The 12,384-nt window shown below is 40.3% G+C and overlaps 1 protein-coding gene across 1 annotated transcript; it reads right to left on the bottom strand.

Annotated features, from left to right (window-relative positions):
• Positions 1 to 9,872: 9,872 nt before the first annotated feature.
• On the bottom strand, positions 9,873 to 12,042 carry LOC146463700 (uncharacterized). Its single transcript, XM_085084080.1, has one exon. The coding sequence runs from the start codon at positions 12,040 to 12,042 to the stop codon at positions 9,982 to 9,984; it is 2,061 nt and encodes a 686-aa protein (XP_084940206.1). The 3' UTR covers positions 9,873 to 9,981.
• Between the last annotated feature and the right edge of the window lie 342 nt (positions 12,043 to 12,384).

Genomic DNA, 12,384 nt, shown 5'->3' with positions numbered 1-12,384 from the left:
GTGTATTTCCTGGAGGGGGTGGGGGGTCCTCTCCTTAGAGTTGGCTCTCCCTTTCAGGCTGAGTACAAACTTACAGCAAACATTTAACATAAACAGTTTATAGTCCTATCTCTGCATTTTATTATTATATCATGATTATACTACAACAAACAAGCAAAAGTTCTTATCCTGTTCAGTCTAAATCTAACTACAACAGTTGCTAGATTTATGGTTTATTTTTCTCTCCTCAGTTATTTTAAGAGGAACCTTCATCGTTTTCCTTTTTATTTCACTAATATGTATCCCATGGTTTAATGTGCTTCTCTCCGTTGTGGGGTTTAGTTTTAGCCGCCTCATTACCACACGTGTTGGTGTCACCATAGAGTCCTCCGGTACCAAAACCAATTCTCGAGTCGCAGGAATGGCAGCCATTTTCGTTGTTTCCAATAATACCGATTCGAGCTTTTGAATGATCGTACCTGTTGCCAACTGCGTTGAACCCTTCTTTGTTACAGTTGTACTGCAAAGATCCTTCAGAGCCAATCAATGCCTTCCACTTGTCTCGACCCAGAGAGGTTAGGCGATAGCGGTCATCAGCGATCAGAGAGTACAGTGAAGCGCCATTCTTGCTGATGACCAGGAACTTGACAGGTTGATTGCCAATTCTCATTCCGAGACATATCTTGGAGAAGTTCGTGTTCCAGTAAGTTGGTAACTTAGTTTCCTGGTTGTCAAACCCCGTCTTACCTCCAGGACGATTGAACTCGGTTTTGTTGCTCCAGAATTTGGAATCGTAGTGAAACGTTGACTACAAAAGAAAACACGAAGTCACCGCTTAGAAATGTTTCAAAAAACCTTATTAGTTTGCTGAATTCCGTTACTTGTTGCATCAATCGCGCTAAATTGAACGTCAGTTTAAATTTTCTAAGGAGTTCTTTTGACAGTGTGGAGTTGGGGTTATAAAAGCAGTGGTGACCATACCTTGAGCCTGGGGCTATGCCATGCTAATGAGTGGCCAGAACTGTAGCGGTTTATTCATTAACCTACTGACCAAAAAACCGTGGGCACTGAGAAAGAGATGTTGTCTGCCCCTTGGCCCCAGGTTACTGTCCTTACCTTGGAGTTGCCTAGCATGCTCGTTATCCTCTTTAGTGTTGTTGTTGTTGTTGTTGTTTTTGTTTTTGTTGCTTTCACTTACAAAGAATAATATCAGTTACGGTCCAAGGATTGATTGGTGAAAACCACAACCTGTTGTTGATTTTACCTTGTTACCATCAATTTTCATGACCAGCGTCCAGCCTCCATCTTCGCATCCATCAATTCCGGTCATGTGACAGTAGACAGGGATTCTTCCAATGTCAGTTTGCAGCATGTAAGCTTTATTCTCTCGAGATCTGAATGGAGATTGAAATGAAAGTTAGTTACAGATTTACCTCTTAAATATTAAATTATGGTATAATTATTGTTATTATTATTATTATTATTATTATTGTTATTGTTGTTGTTATTGTTATTGTTATTATAATTTTATCAGCGATAAAGTAATGATTATGTATTTTAATTCCTTGGATGATGACTGATATTTTTAACTCGATATCTCCACCTTCTCTAAAAACTGCATCTTTAAAAACTATTGAGCCTGACGCAACGTCCTTTATCAATTCCATAGTTAATGCAACATTGCATGTATATAACTTAATCTTTCAATTAGCAATTACTCCACGAGCGCGCGTTGGATATGAGATGATAGATAGCAAACAAGGTGCGTGACGCCGAGTTGGCTATAATCATCTCATATCCAACGCAAAGTCATCCTTGGAAAGGATGACATGCTTGGCCTACCCTGACGCCTGTTAGCTGAGGATTCTCCTTGTCATTTATGTCTCCTTCGTATATTTTGTGTCCCTTTCCGTTGATAAAAATATGAGAGGGAAACAGAAACGACCAAGAAAAAGTTCTTCCATGGGTCTGCCTTAGAGCTTTTCCTTTCGAGAAATTATTAGTCTCTATTCCTAAACTAAGAGGATGGCATGGGGGTAAGGGTGGTGGGTTGTCAAGGGGTAGGGAGTGTCAAGGTCAACGAAATTGATCCATGCGCTGTAAAAACCAGTTTGACACATACAACGGGAGTGACAACAAAAAACATTTGAATTACGGGGACATCTCTTTCTCTCCTTCTTTGGGGAGTCAAAAAAGGCGTTGTTGGCAGAGTGAACAAGTCATGGCTTACGAAAATAAATACTGTATCATCCTCTTACAAAGTCCTATTAGCAGCCGTCTAAAAGTCATCTAACTTACTTGTTTTTCAGGTAAATATCTCTGCAGGATGCAACAGAGTCGAGACCTGTAAAGAAATCAGATATTGAAGAAAAAAATGCAAGCCTAGCTTTAATATCAAGAGCCGGAAACTGATAGACTGAGCAAATTGAATTTTTGCCACAGATCGTTTCCACAATATCCTTTTTTCAGTAAGGCGTGTGTCTTTAAAATCTATTGTGGGATTAGAATACGTAAATAAATATATACCTGCGTTACCTGTGACCGCCCTTGGTTGGAACTGGCGAACGGACCCGAAGGCCCCACATCTTTGTGACTCAATCGTGAGACAAACGATTAACTCATCTATCATATTAAACCACGATGACAAAAACCTTTCGTAATATTGACCTGAAATATGGGCGCACAGCCCTAAGGTTGATTCATCGACACGAGCGTTGCTCACGCAAGCTTGCGTGATATGCTAACCACCTCACCTTTCTCATAAGGTGCGTAAGGAACCAAGTTGTTCCTAGAGACCTTCCGGTCCGTTCGCCAGTTCCAACCAAAGGCGGTCACAGAGTATGCCCACGATCAAACAACACAGCAGCCGATCGGTACCAAGGCGGACGGCCGAGGGAACAATTTCTAGTCTGAACGACGAGGATCAAAATCCTCCAATCAACAACAGCCTAAGAGAGGATCGAAAGGCACCAATCAACACAAACCAAGGTGCTACTTATACTGTCACGCAATCAGTCGACACCATCGCCTGATGAAGACAAGCAGTATCGCGGTCGAAACGTCGCGATCCACATCTTTGTGGCCCAATCGTGAGACAAACGATTAACTCATCTATCAGGTTGGAAATGATTATACTCTGGTGTGATTTTTGGTAGCTGTCAAAAGCATGAATCTTTCAAGAGCTTACACGGACATGCAGCCTCACTTGGTATCTTTTCGCTGTGTCCATGCAAAAGAGATTAAGTTGCTGAGATATCTATTCAATCGGGAAAATATTGGTAAATATATTTGAAAAAGGTAAAATCATTACGGTTAACTAAGGATTATAAACTTTTTGCTCCCACCCAGTGTTCCGTAATACTAGGTCATACAATTACAGCAAGGAAGGTTTCTGCAGATAATACTGTCGTCAGACACTCACTTTCTTTACAATTTGAGCCTTCACCAGCCTTTCTTTTCCTTTTCTTTTCCTGCAAATCAGACTAAAGGAGACAGGGATTTGACAGGGGCACCAACAAGAACATTTAAGCAAAATAGTTAAAAAGTTGCCTCCTGTGTTCCCATGTGTAAACTAATATAGTTTCATCTTTTCGGATGTTCTGTGACTCTGCTCTTGTAGCAATACCTACTGTTAAGGCACCTTTAGGGAGCAAACGAGAATTAAATTTGGCAAAATCGTCTTGGGATCCTGATGTCGTCTTCACATGGTAAACCTCCGAGGACGTTAAGACATTTCTCTGAATCCACAATTGTTATTTGTTGTTCAAAGTAATCATCACGTTTTATTTGTTTCCAACAACCGGCTTTGCCAACAAATTTGTTAACTGTTTGTATTGCGACTTTGACAAACGCCAACTTAATTGTATCTGCCCACCTCCCGAATTGAAAAGTTCGTTTCCCCTTTAAAGACCCCGTCTCCAAATCGTGATAAATTCAGATGTTGTCTAATCCTTGTAGAATTACTTAACCCTCATTCACACTAACAAAGTATGTTTAATTGAACCAGACATTTCCCTCGGGACAGGTCTTTACATATAAAAATATCAGTCTATGACTTGATTTCATGAAACAATTGTTCACGATCTCACCTCTATACCAGCCCCTTGCATTGTATACAGAAAAGTGCCTTCTCTAGTCACCAGATCCCCTCCCGCGTCATCCTTGTCTGTATCCAACAGTTCACAACTCGTCCCAGTCAACTGAAACGCTACGCAGCCACAAACTTTGGCGCAATGGCGGAAACACTCCACTGGGCCGGGCACGTTCACAGATGCAATAGTATGCCTTACTATGGCAATATCCTTGGTGAAGATGTTGTAGGTGTACACGAGTGATGTTTTAACTTCGGTGCTGTTTGACCAGGTTGTCATTGAAAGCAGTAGTGCTCCAATCACCACCAACTTGGGCGCAAAGTCAGAAGTCATCATAAACTGTTAAGATTCAACCAATTAGTTCATGGGAGCTGGTTTCTGTTGAGATAAGGAGAGACTCGGGGAGTTAATGCACCGTATTACTTAAATTCCCCTAGATGGGATTCTCGGGTAGGGGGAAGGGGGGTGTGGGTGCTTCTCAGAAATTTTGGTTGGAGTGTGCGGCTCGGTTCTCTAAACCCTGACCCTATTTAAGACCAAAATATGGAATTTTCCTGTACCTTTTTCAGATGTTGCCTCTAAAATTCATACCCATTTACAGACTTGGTTTCTAGAATCCATACCCGTCACTGTGAAAGCCATACCCATTTTCATACTTGGGACCAAAATGGTTAGGATATATACCCTATTTCAGAGAAAAATGGATAAAAAACCATTTCCCTTTGCGCCGCACATACCTGAAAACACAGTTATTTATAACGCAACTCTGTACATTTTAGTAGAAAGTTTTAACCAAAATAAATAAAACCTGAACCAAGATTAAACGCCTTCCGGCAATTGTAAACCACATTCCACACAATCAAACGCTTTTTTATAGTTAATAGATATCAACGAATCTGGAATGTTTTCTTTGATAGTGAAATCCGTGATGTCGAAAATAGAACAAACTGTTTATCCGATAGAACGGTCTTTTATAACATATCCTGGCTGAATGGTGAATGATATCAGGTCTTGCGGAAATTGCTTTAGACATTTTATGTGAATTTGTGTACGTTTACCAGGGAGATTGGACGCCAATTTTCTGGAAGTGAACGATCTTTTCCTTTTTTTTTCTCAATAAGTGTAATGATAGCTTGTCTTTGAGAGAACGACATCTTCCTTTTTTCGAAGCATTCGTAAATCTGTTTAATAAAGCTGTCGCTGATTACAGACCAGAACATTTTAAAGCAATTTTATAGGGTCTTTGTCTTTCCACAATTCCAAGGACATTGGCTGTAGGAAGTTATATTTTTAGTTTACGTGTATTTTGTTTCACCCATTTTTAGTGTTTTTTTTTTTAAGCTCTGAAGGTGAGTTGGTAAAAGCTGCTGTTTTTTACTACTTGAAAGAAATATGTGGAGACATCAATGATATTTTACCGCGCGGAGCCCCATAGCTAAGAGATTTTGGTAAACCCATCAGTGCGAGAAATTTTGGTTTGGTTATGACGTCACTTCCGTCCGACCGTTCGTACGCTCCTCTATGTGAGCCAATGTAAAATAGACACTTAAACCCTGTGGTGCAAACCAGGTTGTTTTCGGCGGAAAAATGCATGGCCAACTCCGCTACCCGCCGCGATTGTTTGGCGGGAAATTGCATCGCCAACTGCGTTTGAGAACAAAAAAAATTTTGAAGACGACGTTTACGACAAAACGCAAAGTAAATTTATGAATAAGTATACAAACATGGAAAGCAAAGAAAGGGAGATAGAAAGAGATCGAGAAAACAGCCGACGAAAAAGCGAAGTTCGACGTGAAAGAGAGCGACTGAGAGCGCTAGCAAACAGGCGAAACTTGAGTGACGAACAAAGAGAGAAAGAGCAGGAATGGATACCGAAAAAAACCCGTGTTGCAGCACAGGGTTTGAGTGTCTCATTTCACATTGGTTTACATAGATGAGCGTATGTGCTGCAACCCGGGTTGTTTTTCGGCGGGAAAATGCATGGCCAACTTCGCTGCCGGCTGCGTTTGTTTGGCGGGAAGTTGCATCGACAACTGCAAAGTCAATTTATGTGACCAACAGTAGGAGAAAGAGCAAGGCAACTAGTGGCGGGAGAACCAAATCGACTGGCACATCATCAGAATCTTGAAGTGAAATCATTTTACTCCGATCCGGCGAGACGAAACGTTGGATTTTTTGTCTGAAAGTGAAAGGTTTCGCTCACTTAACGTTGCAACGTAGCAGCTTTTGGAGGCGGCACTTCATAAACAGCGGCTGAAGCTTGAAGAGAAATTGTTTTACTCTAATCTGGCGCGATGAAACGTTGAATTTTTCCTCTTGAAGTGAAACTTAACGTTGCAAACGAACGAAAAAATCAGCAATCGAATAAAAGGACTTGCTATTCTCCAAAGAGGCGAGTATATTCATGTGAATTTGTTGACAAAACTTTGCTGTTTTGCAAGATACTTTTTTTTCTTGTAGTGTTGACACTGCAACTTGTTTAACTTCAGAGCAATCTTTTGAGCTCATTTTTCGGTCCATGTTCGTTATTTCCCTTGGATTTTTATTTCCTAATATCATCCCATTTTGCTTCATTTAAAAAAAATTGATTCTGAGCTAAGATAGTCAGTCAAACGAACGTCTCCCAACATTGTATCGTTGGCATAAACTACTGACAAGTTTTTCTCGCATATATTTCTAATTTTAGCATTTATTTCTGACAATCTTGACAGAAAACAAACAAAAAACTTAAAACAGTAGGATATAGCGGCAAAGATTAAGATGTGTGAGTAATTGTCACTGAAAGTCTTTTCAAAGAACGTTAAAAGCGAAAATAAAATTAAAGTGTGATTTCATTTTCATCTAAAGAAAACTTACGCAAAACATTCATTCGCTTGTTTTTGTGAATTTTTCAAAGATCGTTGTTTAGTTTATTTCAGTACTGATTGCTATGAATTATCACAGTTCTTTTTTTCATTTATTACTCAAAGATATATTTGAAGTCTGTTTTTTGGTTAGTGTATCCATTTTCTCTGAGGTTTATAACGTACGGCCTTCCTTGATAAGCAAAATTTACTAGACGATGACAGTGCCGGTAGCGCGCGCAGCAGATGAAGAGCTGTAACCAGATCAGTAAATGAGTATACAGATCACCGACAAGTCTATTGTTTAAAATATTGTTTGTTTTGTCCTTCGACTAATTACTGAGTAGCGCCAATGTATATCAGACTGTTAAACTTTTTACACTGAGAAGCTTCAAAAATTAGTCATTATGCACGTTCTTTAATTTTTTTCCTGTATTTTTCTTTTCACTAGTTTTCCGATGGTTCATAACTTGAACTGCTTCAATATTTAGGTTAAAGGAAAATTTTAAGCTAGTCAGCTTTATGATGTGGGAAACTCGTTTATTTAGCGAATAAAAATTGAGGCGTGTGTGAGCGTCACCAGAACATCTGCCAAAACCGTTTTTGAGAGATTAGCGGAAGTTTTACTTTAAAGGCGAACAGTAGCACTTATATCTTCCGTTTTTGGGTCTGTTGTGTATTCCCTCAAATTGTCTACTTAGGCTAGTTTACGGTAAGCTTAAAAAAAGAAAATTCTTCATAAAGTGAACTCGCAAACGGCAAATCGCAAGTGTTACAAATGGCGGAAAGATCGAAGTCACTTGGCTATTTCTACCGTTTGTGCTTGCCATTTTCAGGCTAAGCCGACGCAATGTTTTTTTTAAGTTGCAGCACTAGAAAGTGAATGTCGCAGAAGCAAAATCTTTGTCTTTGACGCGATGATGTTTTTACTTGATTCAATGATGATTCATTGCTTTCAAGACGCCAGAGTTGCCTGCGCAACTTCTGTTTCTCGTGCGGTTAAACAGGAAGTTTAATATTTAAATTTGTAGCAATGTTTCTGCAACGTTTTATTTCCTAGTTTAGTTAGATCCTAAGCATGAAGGCAAATCTCTTTAGTCGCGTACAAACTTCACCTTGTACTTGTCAACAGACGGCCGCAAACGTTCTTCCACCTTAAGAAGAAGGAACAGGTTGCGGGTAACAGTTGCTTTGGAAGTCAAAGGTTTTCACAGTCACTGACAATCTGATAACTCTGCTCAAAACGTAACTGAATTTTTGCGCCTAACCTACTCCGGTAATTATCCAAACCACACTGAAGCAACAGGCCAGACTTCATAGAAAAAGCCCATGATATTTTGATGTTTATCACACAAACAAAAATTGTCTCACGAATACTGCTTCTTTTTAGGTCACTGAGCCGGGAAGTGTTTCACTGGCATGCATAAATTACATTAGAGAAAGAGAAGTTGCAAAGGTTTGACTGAAAAATAAGCAATAAAGAAAAAAAGAGTTCAAGGATTCTACTTACCTCTCGAACTTCTTTTCTTTGTATGATCTTATGTGTCTGTGACAGATGTTCTTAAATTTAGCAAAAATTACCACTAGATATACAAGACATGACTCGGAAGGCTAGTACTGATTGACAAACCTTTATTACAGTATCATTTTACTGGTGATTATGAACTTTAATATTTTCTAATGAAAAAGTTCCAAGTTTATTATTCTGTGCACATTAATAACACCCATAAACGTTTTTTAACCTTTTAAATGTCACACAGCAAAATTAAAGACAAAAATAATGGGTTGAAGGAACCAAACAACGACTTGAGTTTAAAATATTCATGCCCTCTCAATTTGTGTCTGCCAGCTTCGGCAGTTTTAATAAACAAACATTGTAAGCGCCTTTTGAAAAGTTCTGGTGGATGTATTTTGTCAGTCAGTGATCGGCACAGGCATATTGAGTTCTCCCAACGATAGTCGAACCTATTAAAATTTCCCGATTACTAGTTCGGATGCTCTACCACTGAGCTACAGGCGGACTAGTGGCTCGTAACGTCACTCGTTCCCAGGAAAAAAGAAACAAAAATTTAAACAAAGCAAGCCATGATAAAACTTGTCAAAAAAATAAGTAACGTTCATCCAGTGGGTGAATTATTATCCAGCTGTTAAGAAACGCTGCAACTAATCATTTTATCCACTGAGTTGCGGTTTATCCGTTACATAAACTTATCCGCTCTTTACACAACTGGTGCCAGCCAAATAGAATCCTTTACTGACCATGGTCTGGTCTGCAAATGTTGATTCCACCGCAACCCGATAAAATAAACTGCACAAAAAGCTCTTCAGTGGCTCCACATGTAAATTTTTTTGATTATTTATTTCAGTAATTATTTACACAGGTAACGGAGGGAGTATTTTCGATTCGTTCTAGAATACTTGTGTAAAGAACTAGTCGTTTTAATCAGGGTTTTCAAAAGCACCCGAAGCCCGACGCAAGTCAACGGCTACTTTTAGCGTTTGTGCCGGGTACTTTTTGTCTCCAAAGTATGAATTTGTGTCAATAACGTAGCTGATTACGGACGTGGATATTTTTGTTTATAATTCAGTTTACAATGACCTCCAAACAAACACTTTTTTGCCCTGAAAATGCACCAGAATGCATCTCTGGGTATGCAAAATTTAAAAATTTGCCGTGACTCCCCCAGCGGGAGGGGGTATCCCCCTTCGCCACACGGCACCGCTAACTCGGTGCAATTATCCTCCGGCTACTTTAACATTTCCTCCCGGTACTTTTTTACATTTTGAAAACCATGTTTAATACTACAACGTCTTTTCCGAGTCGCTTCTTGGTACAAAATTAAATTAAACTCGGCAGTATAGGGCGTCACTTCGACTGAATTCGTGCAATGGTTATTATTATTATTATTATTATTATTATTATTATTATTATTGAAACAAGAAATATAAGTGATAGGAACCGACGTTTGGGTGCATCTTGCGCCATTATCAAGGTACATAATCAATGATAAAAAGCGGTTTGTAAAGGCTAAGTTGAAGCGAATTTGCATAACATAGCGGCAAGCTAATTACTTAAATACTTTCGCACGAAGAGAATCGGACTGCACATTCAATGTTGGTTTAAGCTCTTGAATATACAACATTTCATTGACAAGGCAGTCAAATTTGTTCATGCATTTCTTGAGCACATTGAAGCGTGCTAAGAAATTGTTCGGAACAGCAGTGTTATGTTCTTTGTAGTAATGCTTGCAGATTGATGACGCCTTTTGACGGTGTCCCTCAACGCGCGTGTGAAGGTGGCCCTTTGTATACCCAACATAACCTGCATCACACAGGTCACACTTGAATAAATAAACAACACATTGCTGGGTTACAATGTTGGGCTTGGGCCCACGCAGGCTTAGATCTTGATTAAGCTTACGGCTAGTAAACACGGGTGGAATGGTCTTTCCCACCTTGCTGCTAAGATCTCTAAGTTGCCGTTTGACAGACACTGCAGCATCCTGATCTTTATAGGGGATAGCTATCCGGATGACGTCATCGGTATGCTGTTTAGACTGGTCCGCTGCGACTCTCGAGGTGATAAACTTGTTAATGACAGAATCAATAAGGTGATTTGGATACCTCAGCTTTCGGAAAACTCCTCTCAAGCGTTCACACTCCTCTGAGAAATGTGTCCAAGATGATGATAGCCGGTGCGCGCGATCAAGCATGGTGACGAGCAAATCCTGTTTGTAGCGGCTGTCCACATGGCTATGATAGTGCAGGAGAAGACCTGTGTTTGTCGGCTTAACGTAAACCTTTGTTTCAACACATGGTGCGCGATTTAGAAGCTGTAAACCAAGGAATGGGAGCATCCCATTTTCCTCTACCTCCATAGTGAAACTTACGGCGCTATGGGCGTGATTCAAGGTATCCAGAAATGCTGTGGCTGCTGCCAGATCTGGCATCTTGACCAGAGTGTCATCTACATAGCGGCGGTAAAAATCTGGGAGTTTTCCTTGACTTTTCAGGGACCCTTCAATGGAGCACATGAATACATTAGCAAAAAGGGGTCCAAGGGGAGACCCCATGGCTACTCCATCGGTCTGTTCGTAAAGGGCCCCATCGAACTGAAACAGCTGCCCCTTTGTAGCAACATGTAGAAGATCAATAAGATCAGTTCTGGTCAAGTTTAGGCCATAGGTGTCATTGAACCAGTTGTTCTCGAAAGCTTTGTGTGCCAGGATGTCAATTGTTTCGTCCAGGGGTACATTTGTGAAGAGCGATGAGACGTCATAAGAGACCAAGATTTCTCCCGGGTTTATCTTAACTCCACAAATTTCATTTGTGAAGGCAAAGATATCAGTGATGGTATTTTCGTTTACAGACAGAGGCTTAAGCTTAGCATCCAGCCATTTAGCAAGGGCATAGTTGTAGGTGCCCGTAGCAGATAATATAGGACGCATTGCTAATTTCTTCTTGTGGGTCTTGGGCAGCCCGTACAAATGAGCCAATCTTGATCCAGTAGGTCGTACGGAGTTAGCAATCGCCGATGGTAAAATTCTGCGCACTGTTGACTCTACCAGTTTTTCTTTCTCTAAGAGAGGATGATAGTACTTGGGTGGTCTTCCTTTACTTTTTGGTCTCTCTATGGGGACGGCACAGAATTTGCTTGTGTCATTCACAGAGGAATCCGATAACAAACGCAGGTATTCATGCTTATCCATCACAACTACACCTGACCCTTTGTCTGGTTTGGTTATCACGATGTCATCGCGTCTCTTTAGCTCTTCGATGGCTACTAAGAGTGCCTTAGGGGGACGCGGGCCTTTCCGTTCAATGTAGTTGAGAGCCACAGATCGAAGTGTAGTAGCAGCCAGTTCTTTCATTTTCTCATCGGAGAGACTGCGCTCAAGGCTCCAATAGGCTTTCTCAAAGGATGCTTTTACCTCTATTGGAGATACATATTGCGGTAAGGCAAAGTTCAAACCTCGACAAAGAACAAGTTTCTGGAAGAACGAAAGTTGGTACGATGAGATGTTCAGGATATGCTCGTCGAGGTCCATCTGGTGGTTGATAAGGCGTGAGATCTTGCGCGTATGAGTGGTAATAACTTCTTGGTGATATGTTGTCCGAAGACTGGTCATTGTACGGAGAATACAACTGTAGCGCAGAACACTACAATGTTGGCGAATCTCATCATAGATAGAGTTGATTTCACGCTTCAAGGCTGAACTCTGCTTGAACTTCTCTTTTAACTCTTCCTTAATAACGTTCCGGGAGAAGTTTTCCGACGATGACTTCCATTTCGATCGCTTGTCTTTATCAACTTTAGCGAATGTTGGTGTTAGATCGAAATTCTGACAAAGTTTCAGGAATTCGATCGATCCATCGCAATTTATCTGCTTTCTGCTGCATTGTTCGAGCCTCCTGAACAAATGCAGCTGATTATCACGTTTCAAAAGTCTTAAAAGAAATGATTTAGAAAT

The sequence above is a fragment of the Pavona decussata genome, unplaced genomic scaffold (genome assembly GCF_977016875.1).
Source record: "Pavona decussata unplaced genomic scaffold, jaPavDecu1.1 SCAFFOLD_175, whole genome shotgun sequence".
NCBI lineage: Eukaryota > Metazoa > Cnidaria > Anthozoa > Scleractinia > Agariciidae > Pavona > Pavona decussata.
The sequence above is the reverse complement of the archived record's forward strand: the minus strand, read 5'-3'. Positions and strand labels throughout refer to the sequence as shown.

Bases quoted from the DNA above. Each gene is read 5' to 3' on its own strand.
- LOC146463700 (XM_085084080.1), bottom strand. From the start codon at position 12,042: ATGACCAGTCTTCGGACAACATATCACCAAGAAGTTATTACCACTCAT.